Genomic DNA, 22500 nt, shown 5'->3' on the forward strand with positions numbered 1-22500 from the left:
GGTAACCCTTGTTCGATTGTTTCTGTTGGCGAGACGGTTGGAATTGGAACAGCGAAGTGGTCGTATAGGCAATACCAGCTCATCAGAGACTCCATTGGTGCCATGGCTCTCAGCTATAGCAACATCATTCATCTGGAATAAAAGAGAGGCGGGAGCAGCATCAGGGGTCTCACAGTCACCAGAAACATGAAGCTTAAAATCGTCGACAAAGTGGCCAATAATCAGCGAACGAACAAAATTATGCTCAACAGTGAAGGTTTTGTTCCCTTCAAAAGCACACCCGCTTCTCATAGCAGCCCCTTCCACTAAGCGACGAACACAACATCTCCACTCTTATACTGTATACGACAGAGGCACCATTCCAGTTGATGTTGTGACCTGGAGCGAACGAATGAGAAACCAGGGCATTCATTATTCGGTGCATGGAACTCTTAGGCCCTACGATGTTCACAAAGTCTTACATCCAAACCCTGCCCCCAACTTTCTCCATAGTATTTTTGAAGGCAATTGGCACAGGGGATTTGGTAAATGCCACGTGTTTTCCTAATTATATTACTATTATTATCATTACACACTATCCTATTTCTAACTGTATTTTTAAATTCAAAGGCAATTTGAACATTCTTTTGATAAGCATTTGCAAGATGACGGGTATTTTCCAATTTCGGATTATAAGCAATGGAGAAATGCTTACTATTTTTGACCACATTAGGATTACCTGCTGCACTCGTACCGTGATATATTCGTTTTGCTTTGGAGACAGCTTGTTCTATAATGTGAGCGGGATACTTCAAACCCTTAAAAACATGCAAGATATGTTGAAGGTCAAGTTTTAATAATTCCACATCACAAATACGAAGGGCCCTAAGACAGAAGTTGACAAAATTATTCGTTTTTATTCTCAACGAATGAAAAGAATAGAAATGAATGTACCCCTCTTACAAAACACGGAAAATTTAAATCTATTACTTACGTTATCTCTAATAACCAAAACATCCAAAAATGCAAGTTTATTGTCTTCCTCCAATTCAACAGTAAATTTAACAAATGGAACATTGCTACTGGCAAGGTCAACCAAGTGTTGCAGCCGTGTGTCGTCCCCTTTAAAAGGAATAAAAATACCATCAACAAATCTGACCCAGACCAGTGGTTTAATGTGCGGATCACAACGTTCTAAAAGACTTTTCTCCACGAACTCCACGCACAGATTGGACAGAATGGGCGGTAATTTTGAGCCCATGGACACACCAAACAATTGCTTATATCAAACATCATTATTAAAATAAAAATAATTAGTACATGCTCACAGTCTTACTTATGCCAAAAAAGGCTCTAATTGGATGGGATGTGTAAATGATCACCTAAAAATTGTTCTCTAAGGTTATCCAAAACCTACTGTGACATCCAAGATGACCATTCTGCAATCGGTGTCAAAGTTGTTCCTTACCCTCTCCATAAAGTCGTAGGAGTGGATCAAATGGGACTTGGAGATTTTACCAACAAAACCACCTAGAATCGATGCTATTATAGCCATTCTGCTCAATAGTCTTTAAGGGTATTGCAGGTCAAGTTGCTACAATGGGTCTTATCGGACACCAAGGTTTGTGTATTTCTGGACTCCCGTAGAAATATGGGAATGACGGGTTTTTGATGAAATCTTGGATAAAACAGTGGCCTTCTTCTGCGGATCAGGAATAGATTTTGCTATTTTCCTTAGAGACCTATTAAAGTCTTGTTGAAGCTTAGTGACTGTGGGAGGGGGAGACAATTTCATACGTATTAGTACATCACTTAGAAGAGAATTTACCTTTCTTATATACTGTAGTCCTCTGTATCCAGCGCCACCGTGCCGGCCCCCTTATCCGCCTTCAAGACCCTAATCTGTTGGTTCTTGGACAAAGCAACTAAGGCTTCTATGACTTTTAGGCAAAACATCTGTATTTCCAGAAATTACATTATCCACCACTAACCCTTTTAAATAATTCAACTTTAAATAGGGTTATTAAAAATAAAGAAATTATTACCAGAGATTGAATCCAGAAAGTCATTCTCAGTTGTGCCTACACAAAAACCCATACCTAAATTTAAGACTTCAAGTTGCTCTTTATGAAACACAGCAGAGGGTAAATTGACCACTTTGTCAGACGAATAATCCCATTTGGAATTTTGCAACAAGTTGTTCAATTTGTCATTTAAAGCAGACCTGTGCGAGACAGCCCTAGCATGAGCTACCTCACCTGCTCTTCTCCTGGCACCTTCTAACAAATTGGACTGGAGAAGATCCTTAAGAGCTCTAGAAGACTGCGGAGTTCTTTATGACACATTTCAACCTCCCATTTAGCTTTCTCGATGACTCTTGGAGATATAAACTGACGTGCTCTGGAAACTCCTGCCCAGAGAAGTTATCCAACTTTGTACATAAATATTTTTAACACCATAGTGGCTTTTAATTCTCATTATTATTTTTATTATCATAGTGCCTACTTCACAGCAGTGAATAAGGATTCTGGTCATTAGTCAACTGTTGTGGTTTGCAAACCAGAGCAGAATAGGCAAGGGCTACCGCCTTCATCCATCAAGACTTGGTGAGAACTGGAAGACTCTTCAACACCCTCTGAAGCCAACCTCTCTAAGAGGAAAAGGTCAAATAGGAAAACTTGGGCCTGGATATAACCTTCTTCCCAAAATCTGGGAATCGATTTTCCTCAAATAATAAATGGTTTCTTCAGCTAACTGATATTCTATTTTTTTGTGAGCTATTGGTAGTGATAAGTTCATAGATAATCCTTACAAACGCCTTTCTTTTGACTCTCTGTCTTCACTTTAAATTGATCTTCTCAAATCAAATTCCACTATAAGGTAAACCAAAATGTCGTGGCGGGTGAGAGGACGGTTTTCCCGGACTATATCGTTCGCAGTTAAGATCCCTTTGGTCATTTTACCCTTAAGGAAACTGACCTCCTTAATTAAGCCTAAAATCTCAGCGGTAAAGGCGGATTAAGCACACAGAGGGAGTGTTCGCTCCGTATTTATCCCGGATTTTGCTTTCGTTTCTTCTAAATGTGACCTTGAGTATCCTTTGCGCGTGTGTGTTTGTGTGCGCATATAGACCGATGCCAAATCAAATATTCCCAATCATGTTGTAATATATGAAGGTAGCATAAGTTATACAACGTAAATATAATTGGTTCCTGATTCATTTTTGCCGATTATTTCCACTTGTATAATTTATGTATATTTATGCCGCTCGCTCTCTCTCATATGCATACAGTAAAAGACATTCTCACACACACACACACACACACACACACACACACACACACATATATATATATATATATATATATATATATATATATATATATATATATATATATATATATATACATAAACAAATGGGAGAGCTTCTGCGAGCTTGGAATTTGCAAACATATATAGTTAAATTAACACAAAACTAAGTATATATAAATTAAGTGTGGACGTTCAGTAGGCCTATGGAAATACAGAGGCTTGGAAGAATAGAGAGCTTTTCAGAGGAAAGTCGAGTCAATAGGGATCGCCCAGAAGTATATGACTCCCAGGAGACAATAACGGACCCACGAATTAAAAGGGGTAACAGATAATGGTAGGACACTTTTAATGGTAGGGCATTTGGCATCGTGGGGGACAACGATTTAAATCGGCATGAAGGAACCGATAGGGTATAGTATACACACAAACGTATATAAAGAACAGCTAAAATGCAAATGAATCGCTTCGTCTTTGAAAATCGGTTCAAATCCCAGCTACTCCCGAACATCCCTCCTTCATCAGTCATCGTCATGGACAATGCCTCCTACCATTCTGTTGCTACTGACAAGCCACCGACGACAGCTGATAAAAAAAAAAATGCAATAAAAGAATGGCTAATCAAGAAAGGGGCAGATTTGACAGACGACATGCGGAAGTGTGAGTTGCTGCAATTGGTGAAGATTCATTCTGCACGAACAGAAAAAGAATATGTCATTGATAAGCTGGCTCGTGAACATGGCCACAGGGTCGTCAGGCTTCCTCCGTACCACTGCCAATATAACCCTATAGAACTGATTTGGGGCAGGTCAAAATTGTCTCTCAGAGAAATAATTTTAAAATGGCGGATTTAAGACCGTTATTGCAAGAAGCCATTCAAAAGGTCACTAAAGAAAACTGGGCTAATGCTATAAAGCATGTGAAAAAACTTCAGATGGAAGATTCTGAAGGAGATGATTATGTGGAGCACTTAATGGAGTCTTTTGTAATTGAATTACGCGCATCCGATGACGACGACGACGACGACGATTGAATGTCCACGGATTTTATTGATTGTAAAATATATAATTTTTAATATTCATTATATGCTTAAACTGCTTTTCTTTTTATATGTATTAAAAAAAAAACTTGATCTTATTATGTAAGTTATCGTTACCCTTTTTCAATAAGGCAGAAAAATATACAGATGAAAAATGTGTATTACAAAGATATGAAATAATTGCGTTAAATGTAAGAATGAATACAATAAAAAGACAACAATTCTTTAAGACATTATGAATTTTAACATTGTTTTAAAATACGTGGTTGCTTCAATGCAATGTCGCACTTACATTTAAGGATGTAAACCATTTGTAATAAGAGGGAAAAAGAAAAAAAAAAGAAGTGAAAGTGTGGGTGGAAGAGGGATTGGTCTCGCGCCATCCAGTAGAGAACTTACCCGGCTTTACTATAAGCTGATGAGATTTTTACCTGTGTCTACAAGGGAAAAAGTCCTAAACTTTTAGATTCAAATACGAAGCATTCTGACCAGACCTCTTGTCACCCGCCACGACATTTTGGTTTACCTTTTATAATGTACATCATTCTGTTTATCTCCCTGTCACCAAGGACTTCTTCTTTTCGTGCTAAGTTGATTTATAAAGCTGGAAATTGTTTAGTGAATATCTTGAGAGAGAGAGAGAGAGAGAGAGAGAGAGAGAGAGAGAGAGAGAGAGAGAGAGAGAGAGAGAGAGAGAGATGGTCTATGTTCCAGAACCCCTAATTTAAAGTAAAACTGGCAAAAACTTTAAATTGAGCAACGCAATAAGATATCAAATTTCTTTGTCTTTTATAAGGCCACTCCATCGATCCCTATCTGAACAGTCCTTACATAATAGATCAAATAAAAGAAGCGACGACCTCCATCATCCTAAAATACCTTGAGTTGCCCAGACAAACATTTGGTGGATAGTTTGACAAACCCTAGACCTGAATGACCTGATTCAAACTTGTACACTTCAAGATTAACTCCTTAAAACTCCAGTCATACAAAAATAAAAAAAAGGATATTTACACATTCTAACTGACCCTCTTTTGTTAGGAATGCCAGTCACAGTTAATGGCTACCACTCTGCCTTCTTTGAGAGTTGAAACAAATTTTATTAGTGAAGAAGCCTACCTCCCCCTTCCTTAAACCTGACAAATCAAGGGTTCTGAGTGCAGCGCAATTCAAATAGATTTTAGTGCTGCATTCGATTTAGTAAGTCATAAGGCGCTTACTTATAAAGTTCAGAATCTTGGAGTGGGTGGATATATTTTAGGATTACTTCAGATTTTCCTTACAGATAAGCAGCAACGAGTTGCTGTGGGTGGGATCTTTAGTGAACCAAGACCTATTGTGCCTGGAGTTCCACAGGGTAGTGCTCTTGGTCAACTGTTATTTTTAGTGTATACAAGTGACATGGTTGTTGGCCTGGAAAGCAAGATTGTTCAGTTTGCTGAAGATGCAATGCTTGCAGGTGTAGTAAAGTCTCCACCTCAGAGAAATGAAGCGGCTCTCAGCCTCATTTGGGACATGGACCAGCTCAGGGAATGGTGTAGTCGGTGGGGTATGAGGCTGAACTCCAGTAAAACGAAAACACTATTGATTAGCAGATCTCATACAGATTTCCCACCTCATCCTCCCCTTCAGGTTCATGGAACGTTGCTAACTGAGTCTGAAGCTTTAACTATTCTAAGTGTAACCTTTGACTCACGTCTAACTTTTGAGAAACATCTAATGAAAGTTTCATCAAACGCCGCACGAATGTTTGGAATCGTTCGTAAGGCCTCATATATTTTTAACAGTGATAAAATCAATGCAACCTGTTTTAGGTCATTTGTACTGTGTACTAGAATACTGTTCTCAGGTGTGGATGTCTGCTTCTGCCAGAGATTAATCTCTTTCAGATAGAGTGGTTCATGATGGTAGGTTTCTGTTTCCTAATATTAGCAGCTATAACTTTCATAAGTTCTATTTCAACAGAGATCTTTCACATTCACAATTACCCTGATCGCCTTTACCAGCCGAGGGTAACCTAATTCGCTGAACAGCAGCACCATTATGCAGTAAATGTCAAACTTCTCAGCTCCATACACCGTTTGACTGTGGAACAGCCTCCCAGAGGATGTCACGCAATTGGAACCTCAGAAGTTTAAGCAAAGATGCAATACATTACTACCCTAATACTGTTCTCTTTGAATTTTAATACATTTTATCTATTTATTAATTTCTTTTTCAATGAGTGGGATCTCTTCCTTTTGTATCTCCCTTTACCTCTCTTTGCTTCTTCCTAATGACCACCTTAAGATTCTTTGGAAGACGAATTTCAAGTCAATGGATTCTGTGGGCTTGTTCCATATGAAAAGGTTTCATCCTCTGAATAATAATAATAATAATAATAATAATAATAATAATAATAATAATATGCATTACTTGTCTTGATACTTTTAGTTTTCTCCTTGTTTTTCAGTAAAATTATCTTTCTGTGTGTGTGTGATTGTCTTCCATTTGTTTCTGCTTTTTCTCAGTAACATTCTCCCTCTCCTCTTCTCATCTGTATGAACTATTTCTCATGAATCTTTCAGTTTTTACTCCTGTATTTTAATAAAAATCCCTCTCCTCTCTTTCTCTTTCTCTTACTCTCTCTCTTTCTCTCACACACACACACACACACACACACACACACACACACACACACACGTGTATTTACAAGTGTACAAGGACATGTGTTGTTTTATAAGCATGCTCATACGAGGACTAGTCTGCACAAAAGTCTGTGTCTCGTCCTTTTCAACTTGGTTCTTTCTTTCTCTTTCAGGGGAAGACTGGCTGGACACAAGGTAAGAAGTCACACTATTCTTGTTTTCCCACTTTTTATCATGATTCACTCGTAATCAAATTCTCCCAAATATAAATATTTTAGGTAATTTACTGGTAAACAAGTCATATTTATAATTAGAAAATATTGGGGCTAATTTTTTGTGAATTTTACTAAAATTTCAGCAACTTTCCAAGATAGGCTAATTTTTTTATCTATTTGCAATATATTATTAGAAAAAATGAACATATTTTATGAAAAATTCGTGACATTCTCTCTCTCTCTCTCTCTCTCTCTCTCTCTCTCTCTCTCTCTGTGTGTCCCACTATTTCGTGCATGCACTGAATAGATGACATTTTCTGTAGAATTCACGTCCTCTGTCTCTATACCTGCATCATTTATATAAGAAATAGACAGTATTTTTTGTAGAACTCATGCGATCTCTCTCTCTCTCTCTTCTCTCTCTCTCTCTCTCTCTCTCTCTCTCTCTCTCTCTCTCTCTCTTTGTTGGAAAGAAGGAAAGAAAAAAAGAGATTCATTCAAACAGTGGGAAGGGAAATCAGTTTTTTGGGGTGGGGTGGAATGTAGGAAGTATCACTGCTTCTTCATGTCTCTCTCTTTTTGAATTTCCACCCCACTCCCAAAACTGGTTTCTCTCCCAGGTGTTTGACTGAGTAACGTTTTACTTTCCATCTCTACACCAAAGAGAGAGAGAGAGAGAGAGAGAGAGAGAGAGAGAGAGAGAGAGAGAGAGAGAGAGAGAGAGAGAGAGAGAGAGAGATATCCCCAGCCCTCTCCACTTTATTCCATCTCCCACCCCAAAATGATTTCCCTCTCCACTATTTGAATGAGTAACTTTTTCCATTCCTTCTTTCCAACAGAGAGAGAGAGAGAGAGAGAGAGAGAGAGAGAGAGAGAGAGAGAGAGAGAGAGAGAGAGAGAGAGAGAGATAAGCTTCCTTTATTCCATCTCCACCCCAAAAAATGATTTCCCTCTCCACTATTTGAATGAGTAACTTTTTCCATTCCTTCTTTCCAACAGAGAGAGAGAGAGAGAGAGAGAGAGAGATAAGCTTCCTTCATTCCATCCCCACCCCCAAAAATGATTTCCCTCTCCACTATTTGAATGAGTAACTTTTTCCATTCCTTCTTTCCAACAGAGAGAGAGAGAGAGAGAGAGAGAGAGAGAGAGAGAGAGAGAGAGAGAGAGAGAGAGAGAGAGAGAGATAAGCTTCCTTCATTCCATCCCCATCCCCAAAAATGATTTCCCTCTCCACTATTTGAATGAGTAACTTTTTCCATTCCTTCTTTCCAACAGAGAGAGAGAGAGAGAGAGAGAGAGAGAGAGAGAGAGAGAGAGAGAGAGAGAGAGAGAGAGAGAGAGAGAGAGAGAGAGAGAGAGAGAGAGAGAGAGAGAGAGAGAGAGAGAGTTTCCTCTCACTATTTGAATGATAAGCTTCCATTCCATCCCCATCCCCAAAAATGATTTCCCTCTCCACTATTTGAATGAGTAACTTTTTCCATTCCTTCTTTCCAACAGAGAGAGAGAGAGAGAGAGAGAGAGAGAGAGAGAGAGAGAGAGAGAGAGAGAGAGAAGCTTCCTTCATTCCATCCCCATCCCCAAAAATGATTTCCCTCTCCACTATTTGAATGAGTAACTTTTTCCATTCCTTCTTTCCAACAGAGAGAGAGAGAGAGAGAGAGAGAGAGAGAGAGAGAGAGAGAGAGAGAGAGAGAGAGAGATTCCATCCCCATCCCCAAAATGAGAGAGAGAGAGCTTCCTTCATTCCATCCCCATCCCCAAAAATGATTTCCCTCTCCACTATTTGAATGAGTAACTTTTTCCATTCCTTCTTTCCAACACACACACACACATCCCCACACACACACACACACACACACACAGAGAGAGAGAGAGAGAGAGAGAGAGAGAGAGAGAGAGAGAGAGAGAGAGCTTTCATTCATTTCACCCCATCCTATTATCTAAGTTGGGTCAAATGATGGTCACATACCCAATTTTGTCTAGATGAGTCGAGCAGTTACCATATTAGTCACAAAGGGAAGGGGAAAGGTGGATGGGGAAGGGGAAAGGGAAGGGGAATGGGTATGGGTTTGAAACTACTCTATTATCTAAGTTGGGTCAAACGATGGCGATCTGTCAAAATTTGTCTAGATCAGTCAAGCAGGTACCATATAGGTCACAAAGGGAAGGGGAAAGGTGGATGGGGAAAGGTAGATGGGGAAGGGGGAAGGGGAAGTGGGTAAGGGTTTGAAACCTACCCTACTATCTAAGTTGGGTGAAATGAAGGCCACATGCCAAATTTTGTCTAGATTGGTCAAGCAGTTACCATATAAGCCACAAAGGGAAGGGGAAAGGTGAATGGGGAAGGGGAAGGGAAGGGGGACGGGGAAGTGGAAGGGGGTAATGGTTTGAAACCTACTCTATTATCTAAGTTGGGTGAAATGAAGGCCACATGCCAAATTTTGTTTAAATCGGTCCAGCGGTTACCATATAAGTCGCAGAGGGAAGGGGAAAGGTGGATGGTGGAAGAGGGGGAGGAGAAGGGGAATGGGGTGAAAACCTACCCTATTATCTAAGTTGGGTGAAATGAAGGCCACATGCCAAATTTTGTCTAGATTGGTCAAGTGGTTACCATATAAGTTGCAAAGGGAAGGGGAAAGGTGGATGGGGGAAGGGGGAAGGGGAAGTTGGAAGGGTCTGAAACAAACCATATTATCTAAACTGGGTGAAATGATCGCGACAATGAAAATTTTGTCTAGATAGGTCAAGAGGTTACCAAGTAAGTTACAAATGGAAGGAGAAACAGGGACAGTTGTGAAACCTACCCTATTAACTAAGTTGGGTCAAAAGATGGCTACTTGCTTAATTTTGTCTAGTTCCGTCAAGCAGTTACCACATGAGTTACAAAGGAAAGGGGGGAAGGGGAATGAGGAAAGAAGTATGGGAAGGGGGTATGTGTTTGAAACATACCCTATTATCTAAATAGGGTAGGTTACAAAGGAAAGGGGGAAGGGGAATGAGGAAAGAAGTATGGGAAGGGGTTAGGTGTTTGAAACCTACCCTATTATCTAAATTGGGTCATGATGGCCACATGCCAATTTTGTCTAGATCGGTCAAGCGGTTTACACATAAGTTACAAAGGAAAGGGTTAAGGGGGCTGGGAAAGGGAGTGGTGGATGGTTAAGGGGGAAGGGGAAGTGGGTTCGGACTTGAACCGTACCAAATTATCTAAGTTGGGTAAAATGACGCCGGCATGGTAAATTTTGTCTAGATCGGTCAAGTGGTTACCCCATATGTTACAAAAGGAAGGGAGAAGGGGTTAATTAAGAGGAAAGGGAAGGTGTAAGGGGTATGGGGAAAGGGAAAGGGGAAGGGGACGGGGAAGGGGAAGGGAAAGGGGGTATTGGTTTGAAACCTACCCTATTTTCTAAGTTGAGTCAAATGATGGCCACATGCTAAATTTTGTTTAGATTGGTGAAACATTTACCACCTGTTACAAAGGGAATGGGGAAGATGGATGGGGGAAGTTGAAGGGGAGAGGGGACGGGGAAGGGAAAGGGGAACTTAAAGGGGAATGGGGTATTGGTTTGAAATCTACCCCATCATCTAATTTGGTCAAATGGTGGCCACATTCCAAATTTTATCTAGATCAACCAGGCGGTTGTCACATAAATTACAAAGGAAATGGGGAATGGGGTTGGGGAATGGGGAAAGGAAGGCAGTTACTATTTTGAAACCTTTCCTATTATCCAAGTTGGGTCAAAAGATGGCCACTTGCTTAATTTTGTCTAGGTTGGTTGCCCAGTTACCACATAAGTTACAAAGGGAAGGGGAAGTGGGGGCGAGTTTGAAACTTGCCCTATTATCTATGTTGGGTCAAATGATGGCCATGTGAAAAATTTTGTCTAGATCTGTCAAGCATTTACTGCATAAGTTACAAAGGGAAGGGGGAAGGGAAAGGGAAAGGGGAGGGGAATGGTAAGGGAAGGGGTACAGGTTTGAAACCTACCCTATTATATAAGTTGGGTCCAATGATGGCCACATGCCAAATTTTGTCTAGGTCGGCCAAGCAGCTACCACAAAAGTTACAAAGGGAATGGGGAAGGGGGGATGGAGGGTGGGGAATGGGGAAGGGGGAGTTGGAGGATGGGGAATGGGAAGAGGGATGGGGGATGGGGAAGGGTAAGGGTTTGAAACCTACCCATATTAGCTATGTTGGGTCAAGCAATGGCCACGTACTAAATTTCGTCCAGATATGTCAAGTGGTTACTATACAAGCTACAAAGGGAAGGGGGATTTGGTAAGGGAAGGGGGAAGGGGGATGGTAGAATGGGAAGGAGAAGGAGGGTACAGGTTTGAAACCTACCCTATTATCCAGGTTTGGAGTCATTACTACGGGGCATGGTGGCTGGGTGGTGACCAAGGGCTTGGAGGCCTGTGATTGGTGGAAAAGGGAAATATGGGCCAAAAACAGGCGGGTGGTGGACTTGGGGTGGGGGGGCGAGTATTTGTGGTGGGGGGGAAATGGGGTGTTGGCAGCATAGATAGATAAATAGATAGATAGATAGACAGATAGAGCGCCAACAACATGGAGGAGTGGCGATGACCTCCCGCCGAGCCGCGTGACCTCAGGCGCGCCATATTGGGAGGTCTCGGTCAAGCTCATAATTATCATTATTCTTACTATATTATCGTTTTTATCTTTTTATTATTTCATTATTATCTTATTTTTATTATTATTATTATTATTATTATTATTATTATTATTATTATAATTGGCAGCAGACCCTCTTTTAAACAGGTTCTATTGAATATTATTGCTGCTTCAGCTGCATTTATTTTGTAGAAGACTTTTTCTATTTTCCTTATTGTGGACTTCTCTTCAGTGGAGGTGCGTGCTAACAGCTCGCCTATATTTGTCATTTCATGGGGAAAAGTCAAAATCTGGATTCTGCTTCTTTATATATTCTATACAGTTGGTTCTATACAATTGTTGCCGCGACGCTGTTTCGACAGACTCTTCTGTCATTCTCAGCGGAGCTAGTAGAACACCCGCCAAATCCAACGAATACCTGAAAACGACAACCCTGAGAATGGAGATGCCCTGATGAGCGAGACGCCCTTCGAGACAATCCCCGACTACGACAGAAAGAGTAGATAATGACATCATTCATCCACAGCCCAATAGCAGCCAAACTACCGATGATGTCAGCCGGCATGACATCATGCAACGGCAGGCCAATGGGAACGCTGGAATGAATGACATTCCCAGGTTGCGAAGATCTGTCAGGATCGAGCTTCACCGCAGAAATTTGGCTTGAAGTTCGCTGACTGCAACCAATCAGAATTCGCCATCCATGACCCCCGCTGAAGCCCGTGTATAAATTCAGAAGGACCTATGCAATCTGCCAGTCCTCTACTAGCTCCCGCTGGAGAATGACAGAAGAGTCTGTCGAAACGCGCGTGGCAACAATTGTATAGAACCAACTGTATAGAATATATAAAGAAGCAGAATCCAGATTTTGACTTTTCCCCATGAAATGACAAATATAGGCGAGCTGTTAGCACGCACCTCCACTGAAGAGAAGTCCGCAATAAGGAAAATAGAAAAAGTCTTCTACAAAATAAATGCAGCTGAAGCAGCAATAATATTCAACAGAACCTATTATTATTATCATTATTATTATTTGACCCAATTACACAGAGAAAAATGACCTTGCAAAAAGAGGTTGGTCTAAGCACTCCAGCCATTGTGGTCAAGGCCTAAGCATCTGCCCTTGATCTAAGCAGTGTCTAGCATAAATTGTCCCTGTAAATTACAGGACTTTCTTTACATACAGTCCCTAAACACTAACTAAAGAGTATTGTACAGTCACTAAACACTAAACACTAACAATCACAAAACACCTACATTCACAAACACTCACACTTACTAGACACTCACACTCACTAAACACTCACACTTACTGCATACTCACACTCAATAACACTAAACACTCACTGAATACTCAACACTCACTAGGCACTCACTGTAAACTAAACTCTCATAAAGCACTAAACACTCACTATACACTAAACGCTCAGTAAGCACTAAACACTCACTATACACTAAATGCTCATAAAGCACTAAACACTCACTATACACTAAACGCTCATAAATACTCACTGTACTCCAAATAGTACACATTCACTTAATTCTAAACATTCATTAAACACTAAACACTAACTAAGCACTCACTAAGCACTAACTATACACTAACCACTTACTAAGTACTCACTATACACTAAACACTCACTAAGCATTTGCTAAGCACTCACTATACACTAAACATTCACTAAGTACTCACTATACACTAAACACAAACTAAACATTCACTAGGCACTCAGTATACACTAAACACTCACTAAACCCTAAACACTCATTAAACACTAAACAGCCAATGAACATTTACTAATCACTCATTAAACACTCACATACTAAGCATTCACTAAACACTGACAGTCACAAGACATTCACTAAATACTCACTAAACATTCACCGAATCTTACACACTAAACATTCATTAAACCCTACCATTCACAAAACATTTGCTAAACCCTAAACACTCACTAAACATTCACTAAACCCTAAACACTCACTAAACATTCACTGAATACTTAGACACTAATCATTCAGTAAACACTAACATTCACAAGACAATCACTAAACACTCACTAAACATTCACTGAATACTTACCCACTAAACATTCACTAACATTCACTAAACCCTAAAGACTCACTAAACATTCACTGAATACTTACACACTAAACATTCACTAACATTCACAAAACATTCACTAAATCCTAAAGACTTACTAAACATTCACTGAATACTTATGCACTAAACATTCACTAAACCCTAAAGACTCACTAAGCTTTCACTGAATACTTACACACTAAACATTCACTAACATTCACAAAACATTCACTAAACCCTAAACTGAACATACACTAAACACTTACTCATAAACATTCACTCAACACTTCCTCACTAAACCCTAAACATTCGCTAACCACTTACCCATTAAACAGTAACAAGAAAAAAGATTCATAACTGCACTGAGCCCTGTTCAATTTGCGGGTTACCAGACCTTTCAAGATGGCCGCCACAAGGCTCTGCAGCACCACCCTGGTGGGCGAAGACCGCCCAAGAACTACGTAGTACTGGTATAGAGATCGCCACTCCAAGTATATATACCCTCTACGGCTGGCAGACGGCCAAGGAATGGCCAACTGGATTTGGGTGGCCCTAGGTGGTCGTTCTAGAGGCCGAAAGGTGTTTTGGGTGATAAAGTGGGCCAAAATTAGAAATGGCACCAATATCGGACTTTGGGCATTCAGGGCATTTGTGGCTAGGCCCTTAACCCAACCTAACCTAAGCAAAATGTTGCTTCCTTCCCTTTCTCCAGTCTCCTCCATCCATCAATCTGTTCCCTTCCTCCAATTCCTCAAATTCTCTCTGGTTCCTCCTCCTCTAATTGATCTCATCATGAGTAGTCAAGTCAAAGCTGATATTAACAATGCTTCTCTCGTTATCATCATTACTGATGTTTCTCTTGTTCTACTTCCTGGTCTTAACTGCTGTTATTCTTTTCTCCTCCTTAGGTTGTCTCTTCTTCTTGAAGTCTTTTGCAAGAGGAAACAAGGAAAGGCGCACAAGTATAGACTCTATCTCTCTCTCTCTCTGTCCATTGGCCTCCCAGTGTTATTGAGGAAACATGGCTTCCTCCTCAGGATCAATTTATTCTCCAGATACTCTTAAATCTATGAGGCACTACCATTTTGTGAGGCACTGGGGGAAGGAAGTGGTTTATAAAATATACAACCTATGCTTCCTTGAAGGACAAAACAAGAGAATCCGAGAGATTCTCGAAGACAGCCAAATTCCACTAAAAGGGAAAAAAAGTCCTTTCAACCCCCAGGAAATCCAAAATCTTACAGATAAGCCTCCAGAAGATCTGGACATCACAGTGATGTACAAAATCTGCCAAGCTCTTTGGGAGAAGGGAGTGAATGACCCTGGTGACGAAACCAGAGGATTAGTGAAAAAAATCAAAGATGAGAGCAAAATTGTTAGCTATGAAGTCACTTATATGTCAGACACTGATTTGGAAAGTATACTCAGAGACTTTCAAGCAACACTCAAGGAAACGCTTGAGAAAACAAAGTCTCTCTTTCCAAAACACAGTGCTGACATTGATCTGCTTAAAGCAGAGATCCAAAATGCTGTTCCAAAGCTCCAAGAAAAGATCCGTGAGAAATATGATTCCTCAAACCCTCAGGATGTACAAAGGCTGGAAGAAGAACTAAAAGAGTTTGGGAGTGAGCTTTTTGACATGATACAAGAATCCTCTGAAGCAGAACTCCAGTCTCTTCATAAACGCCTCTGTCAGATTTCGCCCTACGACTGGCTTGCTCAGTATGGTATTACAGATCCTGGTAACATCATGGTCTCTTTACAAGTGGTGGATGATCAGGAGTTAAATAAAGGTCCCCATGGCAATAAAAGTATAAATCAAAAAGAAATCCTCAACAAAGACAAAATGGGAAAAGACCCTGAAGTTGTGATTTTATCCGGTGATGCAGGTTCTGGAAAGACCACAATTCTTTGTTCCTATGCTGAAGGATGGTGCAAGAAGACAACAGATATGCCAGAACTCTCTTACTTCCCATTATTACTTAATATGCACTTCAGGAATTATGACCATGACAACTTTGATGACTACCTTAAGAGCTTGATTCCAGAAACTGTTGCTCGATTTCCTTTTGATCTTGTCAAATCGGTAGTTCTAGGTTCAAAGTGTTTGGTCTTGTGTGATGGCTATGATGAGTACAACATCAATTCAAGAAAACTTTTCGCAGATATATTAGCACTTAATTCAAATAAGATGAAGTTTGTTGTCACAACACGTCCAGGGAATACAGAGGAACTAACAAACATTGTGAACAAAGGAAAACGTTCCAGAATCAACCTCAAAGTTTCAGGTCTTCAGAAAAGGATATGAAATTGCTTGCAGAAAAGCTCATTGGCCACCTGATGAAAGATGATGACGTCACCCAACAGGAGCAAATGAAGAAAGAACTGCTTCAGAAAATAGCAAAAATGGAAACTGGCACTAGAGACATCCTGCAAACCCCACTGTATTTTAACCTGTTCATTCTCCTTTACATTGAGTGTCCAGAATTAAGGGATGAAATGAGCACCAATTCATCAGTCTACTTACAGCTGAGAAAGCACAAGATCGAGAGAATCTCCGACAAGACAGGAATCTCTGAAAAATCACTGGAGGAATTTGATGCTCTGTACAGAAAACGGTCTCTGGAGTATTGCATTGAGGAAAAATACGAATGGTCTGAGGCAGATGTAAGAAGCTTCAAAAGGGAGATTAATTCTCCAGAGCTACTTCAAAACTTTGAAGCCATCATGTCATCCTATTTCTCCATAAAGAACACAAAGAAGCAACAGGAGATTGTAAAGGTATACTGCCACAGACACAGAAGTGAGCAGGAGTTTGCAGCTGCAGGCAGCATCTGTGATGACATCATCACATCGATTGGAAGGAGGCCGCAAGGAGGAGGAAACTTCATTCGAGATTTGCTGCAGGCAAAAGGATTATGGGACGGAAGAGATCTAAAACAGTTATTTAGGAAATTCAGAGGAGTCCTCGCCTTCATAACAGGAATCCTTTACAGTACTGAGAGAGAGGTGCTTTATGATAGAATATGTGAATTAATTGAACTCTATGTATCATGCTGCCTCTCTTATGATGGTGATGATGATGATGATGATAAGGATGATGATGATAAGGATGATGATGATAAGGATGATGGTGATAATGATGATGGTGATGATAATGATGGTGATGATAATGATGGTGATGATGATAATGATGATGGTGATAATGATAATGCTGATGATGATAATGATGATGGTGATAATGATAATGCTGATGATGATAATGGTGATGGTGATAATGGTGATGCTGATGATGATAATGATAATGATAATGATGATGGTGATGATAATGATGGTGATGATGATAATGATGATGGTGATAATGATAATGCTGATAATGATGATGGTGATAATGATAATGCTGATGATGATAATGATGATGGTGATACTGATGATAATGGTGATGATGATGGTGATAATGATGATAATGATGATGCTGGTGATGATGATAATGATGATGGTGATGATGACGATGATGATGGTGATAATGGTGATGATGATAATGATGATGGTGATGATGATAATGACTGTACACAAGATATCCTTTCGGATATATTATTTGAAACCAGACTGGACCCATATGTTCTGGAATTACTTGTGTTAGAGATGAAGAAGAGGACTTTTTCTGAGGAACAGCGTAACATTCAAAGAACCCAAGAGTCTTTATGTCCTTCCGTTCTTACTGCCTAGATTGAGGCCCAGAGAGATTGTACTGAAATTTCTGACATTCAGAAGTATCAAAAATTTTTCAGCACTCAACAAAACTCTGGGGTCTGCGTCTCTTGGTCGAGGAAGATGATTTATATCCGGATGGATCTAAGTGAATTCAAACAGCTCACGAGGACAGGAGGAGGTTTTGTATCCAGTGGATTATTTACGTAAGTAGGAACTTCTCCTTCAACCTTACTTCCTTAAAGTACTGAAACCTTCAGCCATAACTCAAATTACATTTAGCTTTTGAGTTATTCTCTGTTTCTTCTTCTTCTTTGGTAATGACCTCCTCCTCCTCCTCCCTCCTCCTCCTCATGAGTCGTTTGTAGAGCAACTCTGAGGAAGAAGAAGAAGGAGAAGAAGAAGAAGAAGAAGAAGAAGAAGAAATGGCAGTGAAATGCTTGTTTTCTTTTTAAGAGATTTTAAAGAGTTATGTTAATTCATCGGCATGTGTGTGTTTTTCCTGTCTCACTATACGTATCTTATAGTGTATTTTATTATATATATATATATATATATATATATATATATATATATATATATATATATATATATATATATATATATATATATATATATATATATATGTTGTAATATAACAATCAAAACAGCAACAGTTTCGTTATACTGTTTTTTTCATTATAGTCAGTCATTATCATTATTATTATTATTTTCTGTTGTTGTAGATGACAATATTAATAACATCTCAAAAATTCCTCTCATTTGTTTCATCCCACAGATTGGACGTTAGGGAGGATGGATACGAAGAGTTAGAGAGCCTTCATCCCCCTTTCTCTCTTTGACCTCTTCAGCAGATGAACTGAGATTAAGATACTTCATGTTTTATGCTCCTGAGGATCGCATTGCCCAGGTCATGAACAGGACTTTGGCTCCCACAAGCAGGGTGGAAGGAGGAGCCACTGATTTAGTGATACAGTTCATGAGAGGTGAGTATCCGTACCATCTAAAGTCAACCGTCACTCAAGAAACTGTTCCTGTTCCTTTCCCTCCTTCTTTCCTCCTCCTCCTCCTCTTCCATTATGAATAGAATGAAAAGAAGAAGAACAAGAGTAGCAGGAGGAGGAGAAGAGAAGAAGAAGAGGCCAGGAAAGGAAGACTTTATATATATATAATAATGGTGAATAATAAGAGTTTTGAAAGTCTTCACTACATTTTATGCTATTTCTGTTTTTCACATATATTTCCTCTCAATTATCATAGCACTGTGATTCTCCTCAGTCAGTGTTTATACATATATACACAGGAATATATCTATATATATGTATATATATCCATATCAGTATCTATGTATATACAGTATATATATTTATATATAGATATATATGCATGTATATATATATATATATATATATATATATATATATATATATATATATATATATATATATATATATATATATATATATATATATATATATATATATATATATATATATATATATATATATAGAGAGAGAGAGAGAGAGAGAGAGAGAGAGAGAGAGAGAGATAAGCACTTACAGAGAGTTGAATTCCATTGCCTTCGTCGCCATGGCAATGCATCTGATGAAGTCACACACGTGATCAGAATGTGATAGCCGATTCCATCCCCACCCCCTCTCCCTCCCCTCCCACCTCCCACCCCACCCACCAATTTCTGATTTTCTCAAGAGTCGAGAATTTTTCTACACCTAAACATTGACTTTGACCTAAACCTAAACGTTCAGTTATTTATGTAGAGCAACTCTGAAGAAGAAGAAGAAGAAGAAGAAGAAGAAGAAGAAGAAGAAGAAGAAAGAAAGTAGCATTGTCACTGTATAGCCTCTTTCTCTTGATCAGAGATCTTAAATAAAGTGATGTCATTACTTTGGCATCTGTTTCTCTCTCTGTTCACTATATATATATATATATATATATATATATATATATATATATATATATATATATATATATATATATATATATATATAAAACCCCCTTGTGTGTGTGTGTGTGTATGTAGGTATATATGTATGTGTGTGTGAGTGTTGAGGAAGAGTGAGTGAGAGGAAGTAAAGTGTTTTTTTTTATCTTTTATTATAAAAATACAATTACATTTCAATAATTTACATTGAGTAATTCTTGTAATACAAAAATATAAATATAAACTTAGACAACATTTTGCTACAAAATAATGCAAATCAAAATCAAAACTTATAATTTAAAAATTCTTTGGTTACATACTTGGAAATATTGCTTGTATATCTACATTTAATATACATCCTTTGTGATTCTAGTTCATTTTTCAACAAATCAATTATATTTTGGCAGCTATTGTTGTGTTTGTAACACATCCACAAACAGTACAAATAGCTGGTGATCAATAAAATGGTTGTGTTTTTATCAACGTTTGATTTCCCTACTATATCATACAATAATAGTTTTAATAAACTATAATTATTTAGGTGTTAATATCCTGCCATTTTTGTCTTTCCTCAGATCTTGACGTGGAGCTTCTACTCCAGCTGCTGACTCTTCCGCCTTTGAGGGAATTGGTTATTTGGCCGCATCCTGATACAACGATTGATGATGTGGAAGAACTGAGGACGATCTGCAGGGGCAGAGGAATTCAAACATTATCTGTTTCTTGTCCTTAACTTGTCCTTGTGAATGCTGATATTGAATAATAAGAAGAAGAAGGAGAGAAGAAAAACAATTGCTGTTGTTTCTTGTGAAGATCTTTTGGTAAAGTGCAAATGGCGCCTTTTGTCCCAAGTCTCTTTTATTCCTTTAGTGTCTTTATTCTTTGTTTAGAGAGAGAGAGAGAGAGAGAGAGAGAGAGAGAGAGAGAGAGAGAGAGTACGTTCAATATTAAGACCTGTATTAGTCTATCCTTCACTGCACCTCTCTCACTCTCTCTAAGGGTGGCCTCACAGGAAAAATGAGAGATTATTCACTGCCTCATTCATACCCCCACTGCTGAATAAGGGAGGAGGAGGAGGAGGAGGAGGAGGAGGAGGAGGAGGAGGAGGAGGAGGAGGAGGAAGAATAAGACTTCCATATTACAAGTCACTGAATACACCATTATATACCCTTCCATTTCAACACCTCCCCTCTCCCATCCCCCTCCCTAACACTTTCTAGGCCCTCCTCCCTCCTCCCTTAGTCTCCATTCTTCCCACATAACTGTCCTGAAAGAAGCACTCTGCTCCATCTTTTGTGTGCTTCTGTTATGCTGTACTGCTGTCACTGAAAGGAAAGGAAAGGAAATGTTTCTTTCTCTCTGATGTGTCAAAGTGTTGATTTCAAATGAGTGGATAAATAATTTAAGATAAATACTTTATTCAAATGTTTAATTGTATTAATATTAAGGCCATAGTCAACAGGGATTCTGTCTGACTACTGTGTACATTGTTCACCAATTATGCCAGCATAAGCAAAATGGAAACTGAACCTAATGTCTTCTTTATCTGGTAAGATGAACATCCTAGCCGCAGAACTGCGTGTATAGCAGAGTATATATATATATATACATATATATATATATATATATATATATATATATATATATATATATATATATATATATATATATATATATGTAGAAAAGAGAGAGAGAAGAAAAGCAATTAATTCTATACGACTGAAATAGATACGTTCAGGATAATTCATACTGAACTGAGTAAACCATATTACCTTAACCTTATGTATTTTTCAAGAATCTGAAAGACTATACAGAATTAACTGTAATCTCCCACAGGATCCAAGTAAAACAGTCCATGTTCATTATCTTATAATATAGAACACTAAAATACAACAGTGAGCACAAAAGGTTTATTTAAAAGCAGAGTTAGAAAGTGCTGTAAAGGCTATTGTTATTATACCTCGCATTTCTTTATAAAAAATTTTCAGAAAATCCCAAAATGTTAGTAATGTCATTTCTATAAACAATGATTCTCTAAGCATCTGGCAGAGAAAAACAAATAGCAATAACAAACCAGACGGAGTGGATACAAGGACAATCTTCAACTAAGACAGTAAAAAAAAAAAAATTAAAAGAAACTCAATAAAAAAGATGACAAAAACGAGGAACATGTAAATTGTAATAACAGGGAAATTTCCCTGTAGATTTACTGTTTTAGCTGAGAGAGAGAGAGAGAGAGAGAGAGAGAGAGAGAGAGAGAGAGAGAGAGAGAGAGAGAGAGAACTTGCAGTCCACGCCCATCATATGCTTTGTATTCAAACGACCTAATTAAGAAGTCTTCCTTTGTAGTTTATATCTGAGATGGTCTCAATATCCACGTGGCAGCCTAAGCCAAAGGAAATCCTTGAAAGAAAGAACGTGGCTTGTAACCAAAGTTACCAGAGTCCATATAAATACAACACTGTAGACACACTAAGCACCTTTCCACAGACGTTCAAGAGAGTAATGAGGCTTTGTACATTCGTGTCAGTTCGAGACCTGAAGAAATTTTAGATATTGAGTCTTATTTAGTAAAATAGAGATTCATGATTAAAGAAAAATAATAATCTAAGTAAGATCAAACTTCTATTTAGTAAAATAAAAGATTCATATTTAAAGAAAAATAATAATCTGAATCAGAATAAGTGCTCTGTTTAGTAAAATAAAGATTCATATAAAAAATAATCTATACCTTTGTCAAAATTACGTCTTGGTTTCAGAATTTTGGGAAGAGAACTTTTGGAAAAAAAATTTTCCCAATTATGGTTATTTGACATCAGGTCCATTTTTACGAAAACACATGCAATTCAATTTCATATGTTGTGTACTTTTTATGAATTCAGTTGTTTAATTTAACTCTTTTTATTTTGCTTATATGTCTCTCCATTAGATGCTAGATTAAAAGTTCAACTCCTTCTCAGAA

The 22500-nt window shown here is 38.6% G+C and overlaps 2 protein-coding genes across 2 annotated transcripts in view; both read left to right on the forward strand.

Moving 5' to 3' along the window:
* LOC136838168 (uncharacterized) overlaps positions 1-22500 on the forward strand; it is an 864161-nt gene that overhangs the window by 13738 nt on the left and 827923 nt on the right. The window lies entirely within an intron of this gene.
* On the forward strand, positions 7126-16193 carry LOC136838179 (uncharacterized). The gene is made up of 2 exons (XM_067103055.1): positions 7126-7149; positions 14794-16193. Exon 2 carries the CDS (start codon positions 14907-14909, stop codon positions 16191-16193), a length of 1287 nt encoding a protein of 428 aa, XP_066959156.1. The 5' UTR covers positions 7126-7149; positions 14794-14906.

The sequence above is a fragment of the Macrobrachium rosenbergii genome, unplaced genomic scaffold, assembly GCF_040412425.1.
Source record: "Macrobrachium rosenbergii isolate ZJJX-2024 unplaced genomic scaffold, ASM4041242v1 171, whole genome shotgun sequence".
Taxonomy (NCBI): Eukaryota; Metazoa; Arthropoda; class Malacostraca; order Decapoda; family Palaemonidae; genus Macrobrachium; species Macrobrachium rosenbergii.

Bases quoted from the DNA above. Each gene is read 5' to 3' on its own strand.
- LOC136838179 (XM_067103055.1), top strand. From the start codon at position 14,907: ATGGCTTCCTCCTCAGGATCAATTTATTCTCCAGATACTCTTAAATCT.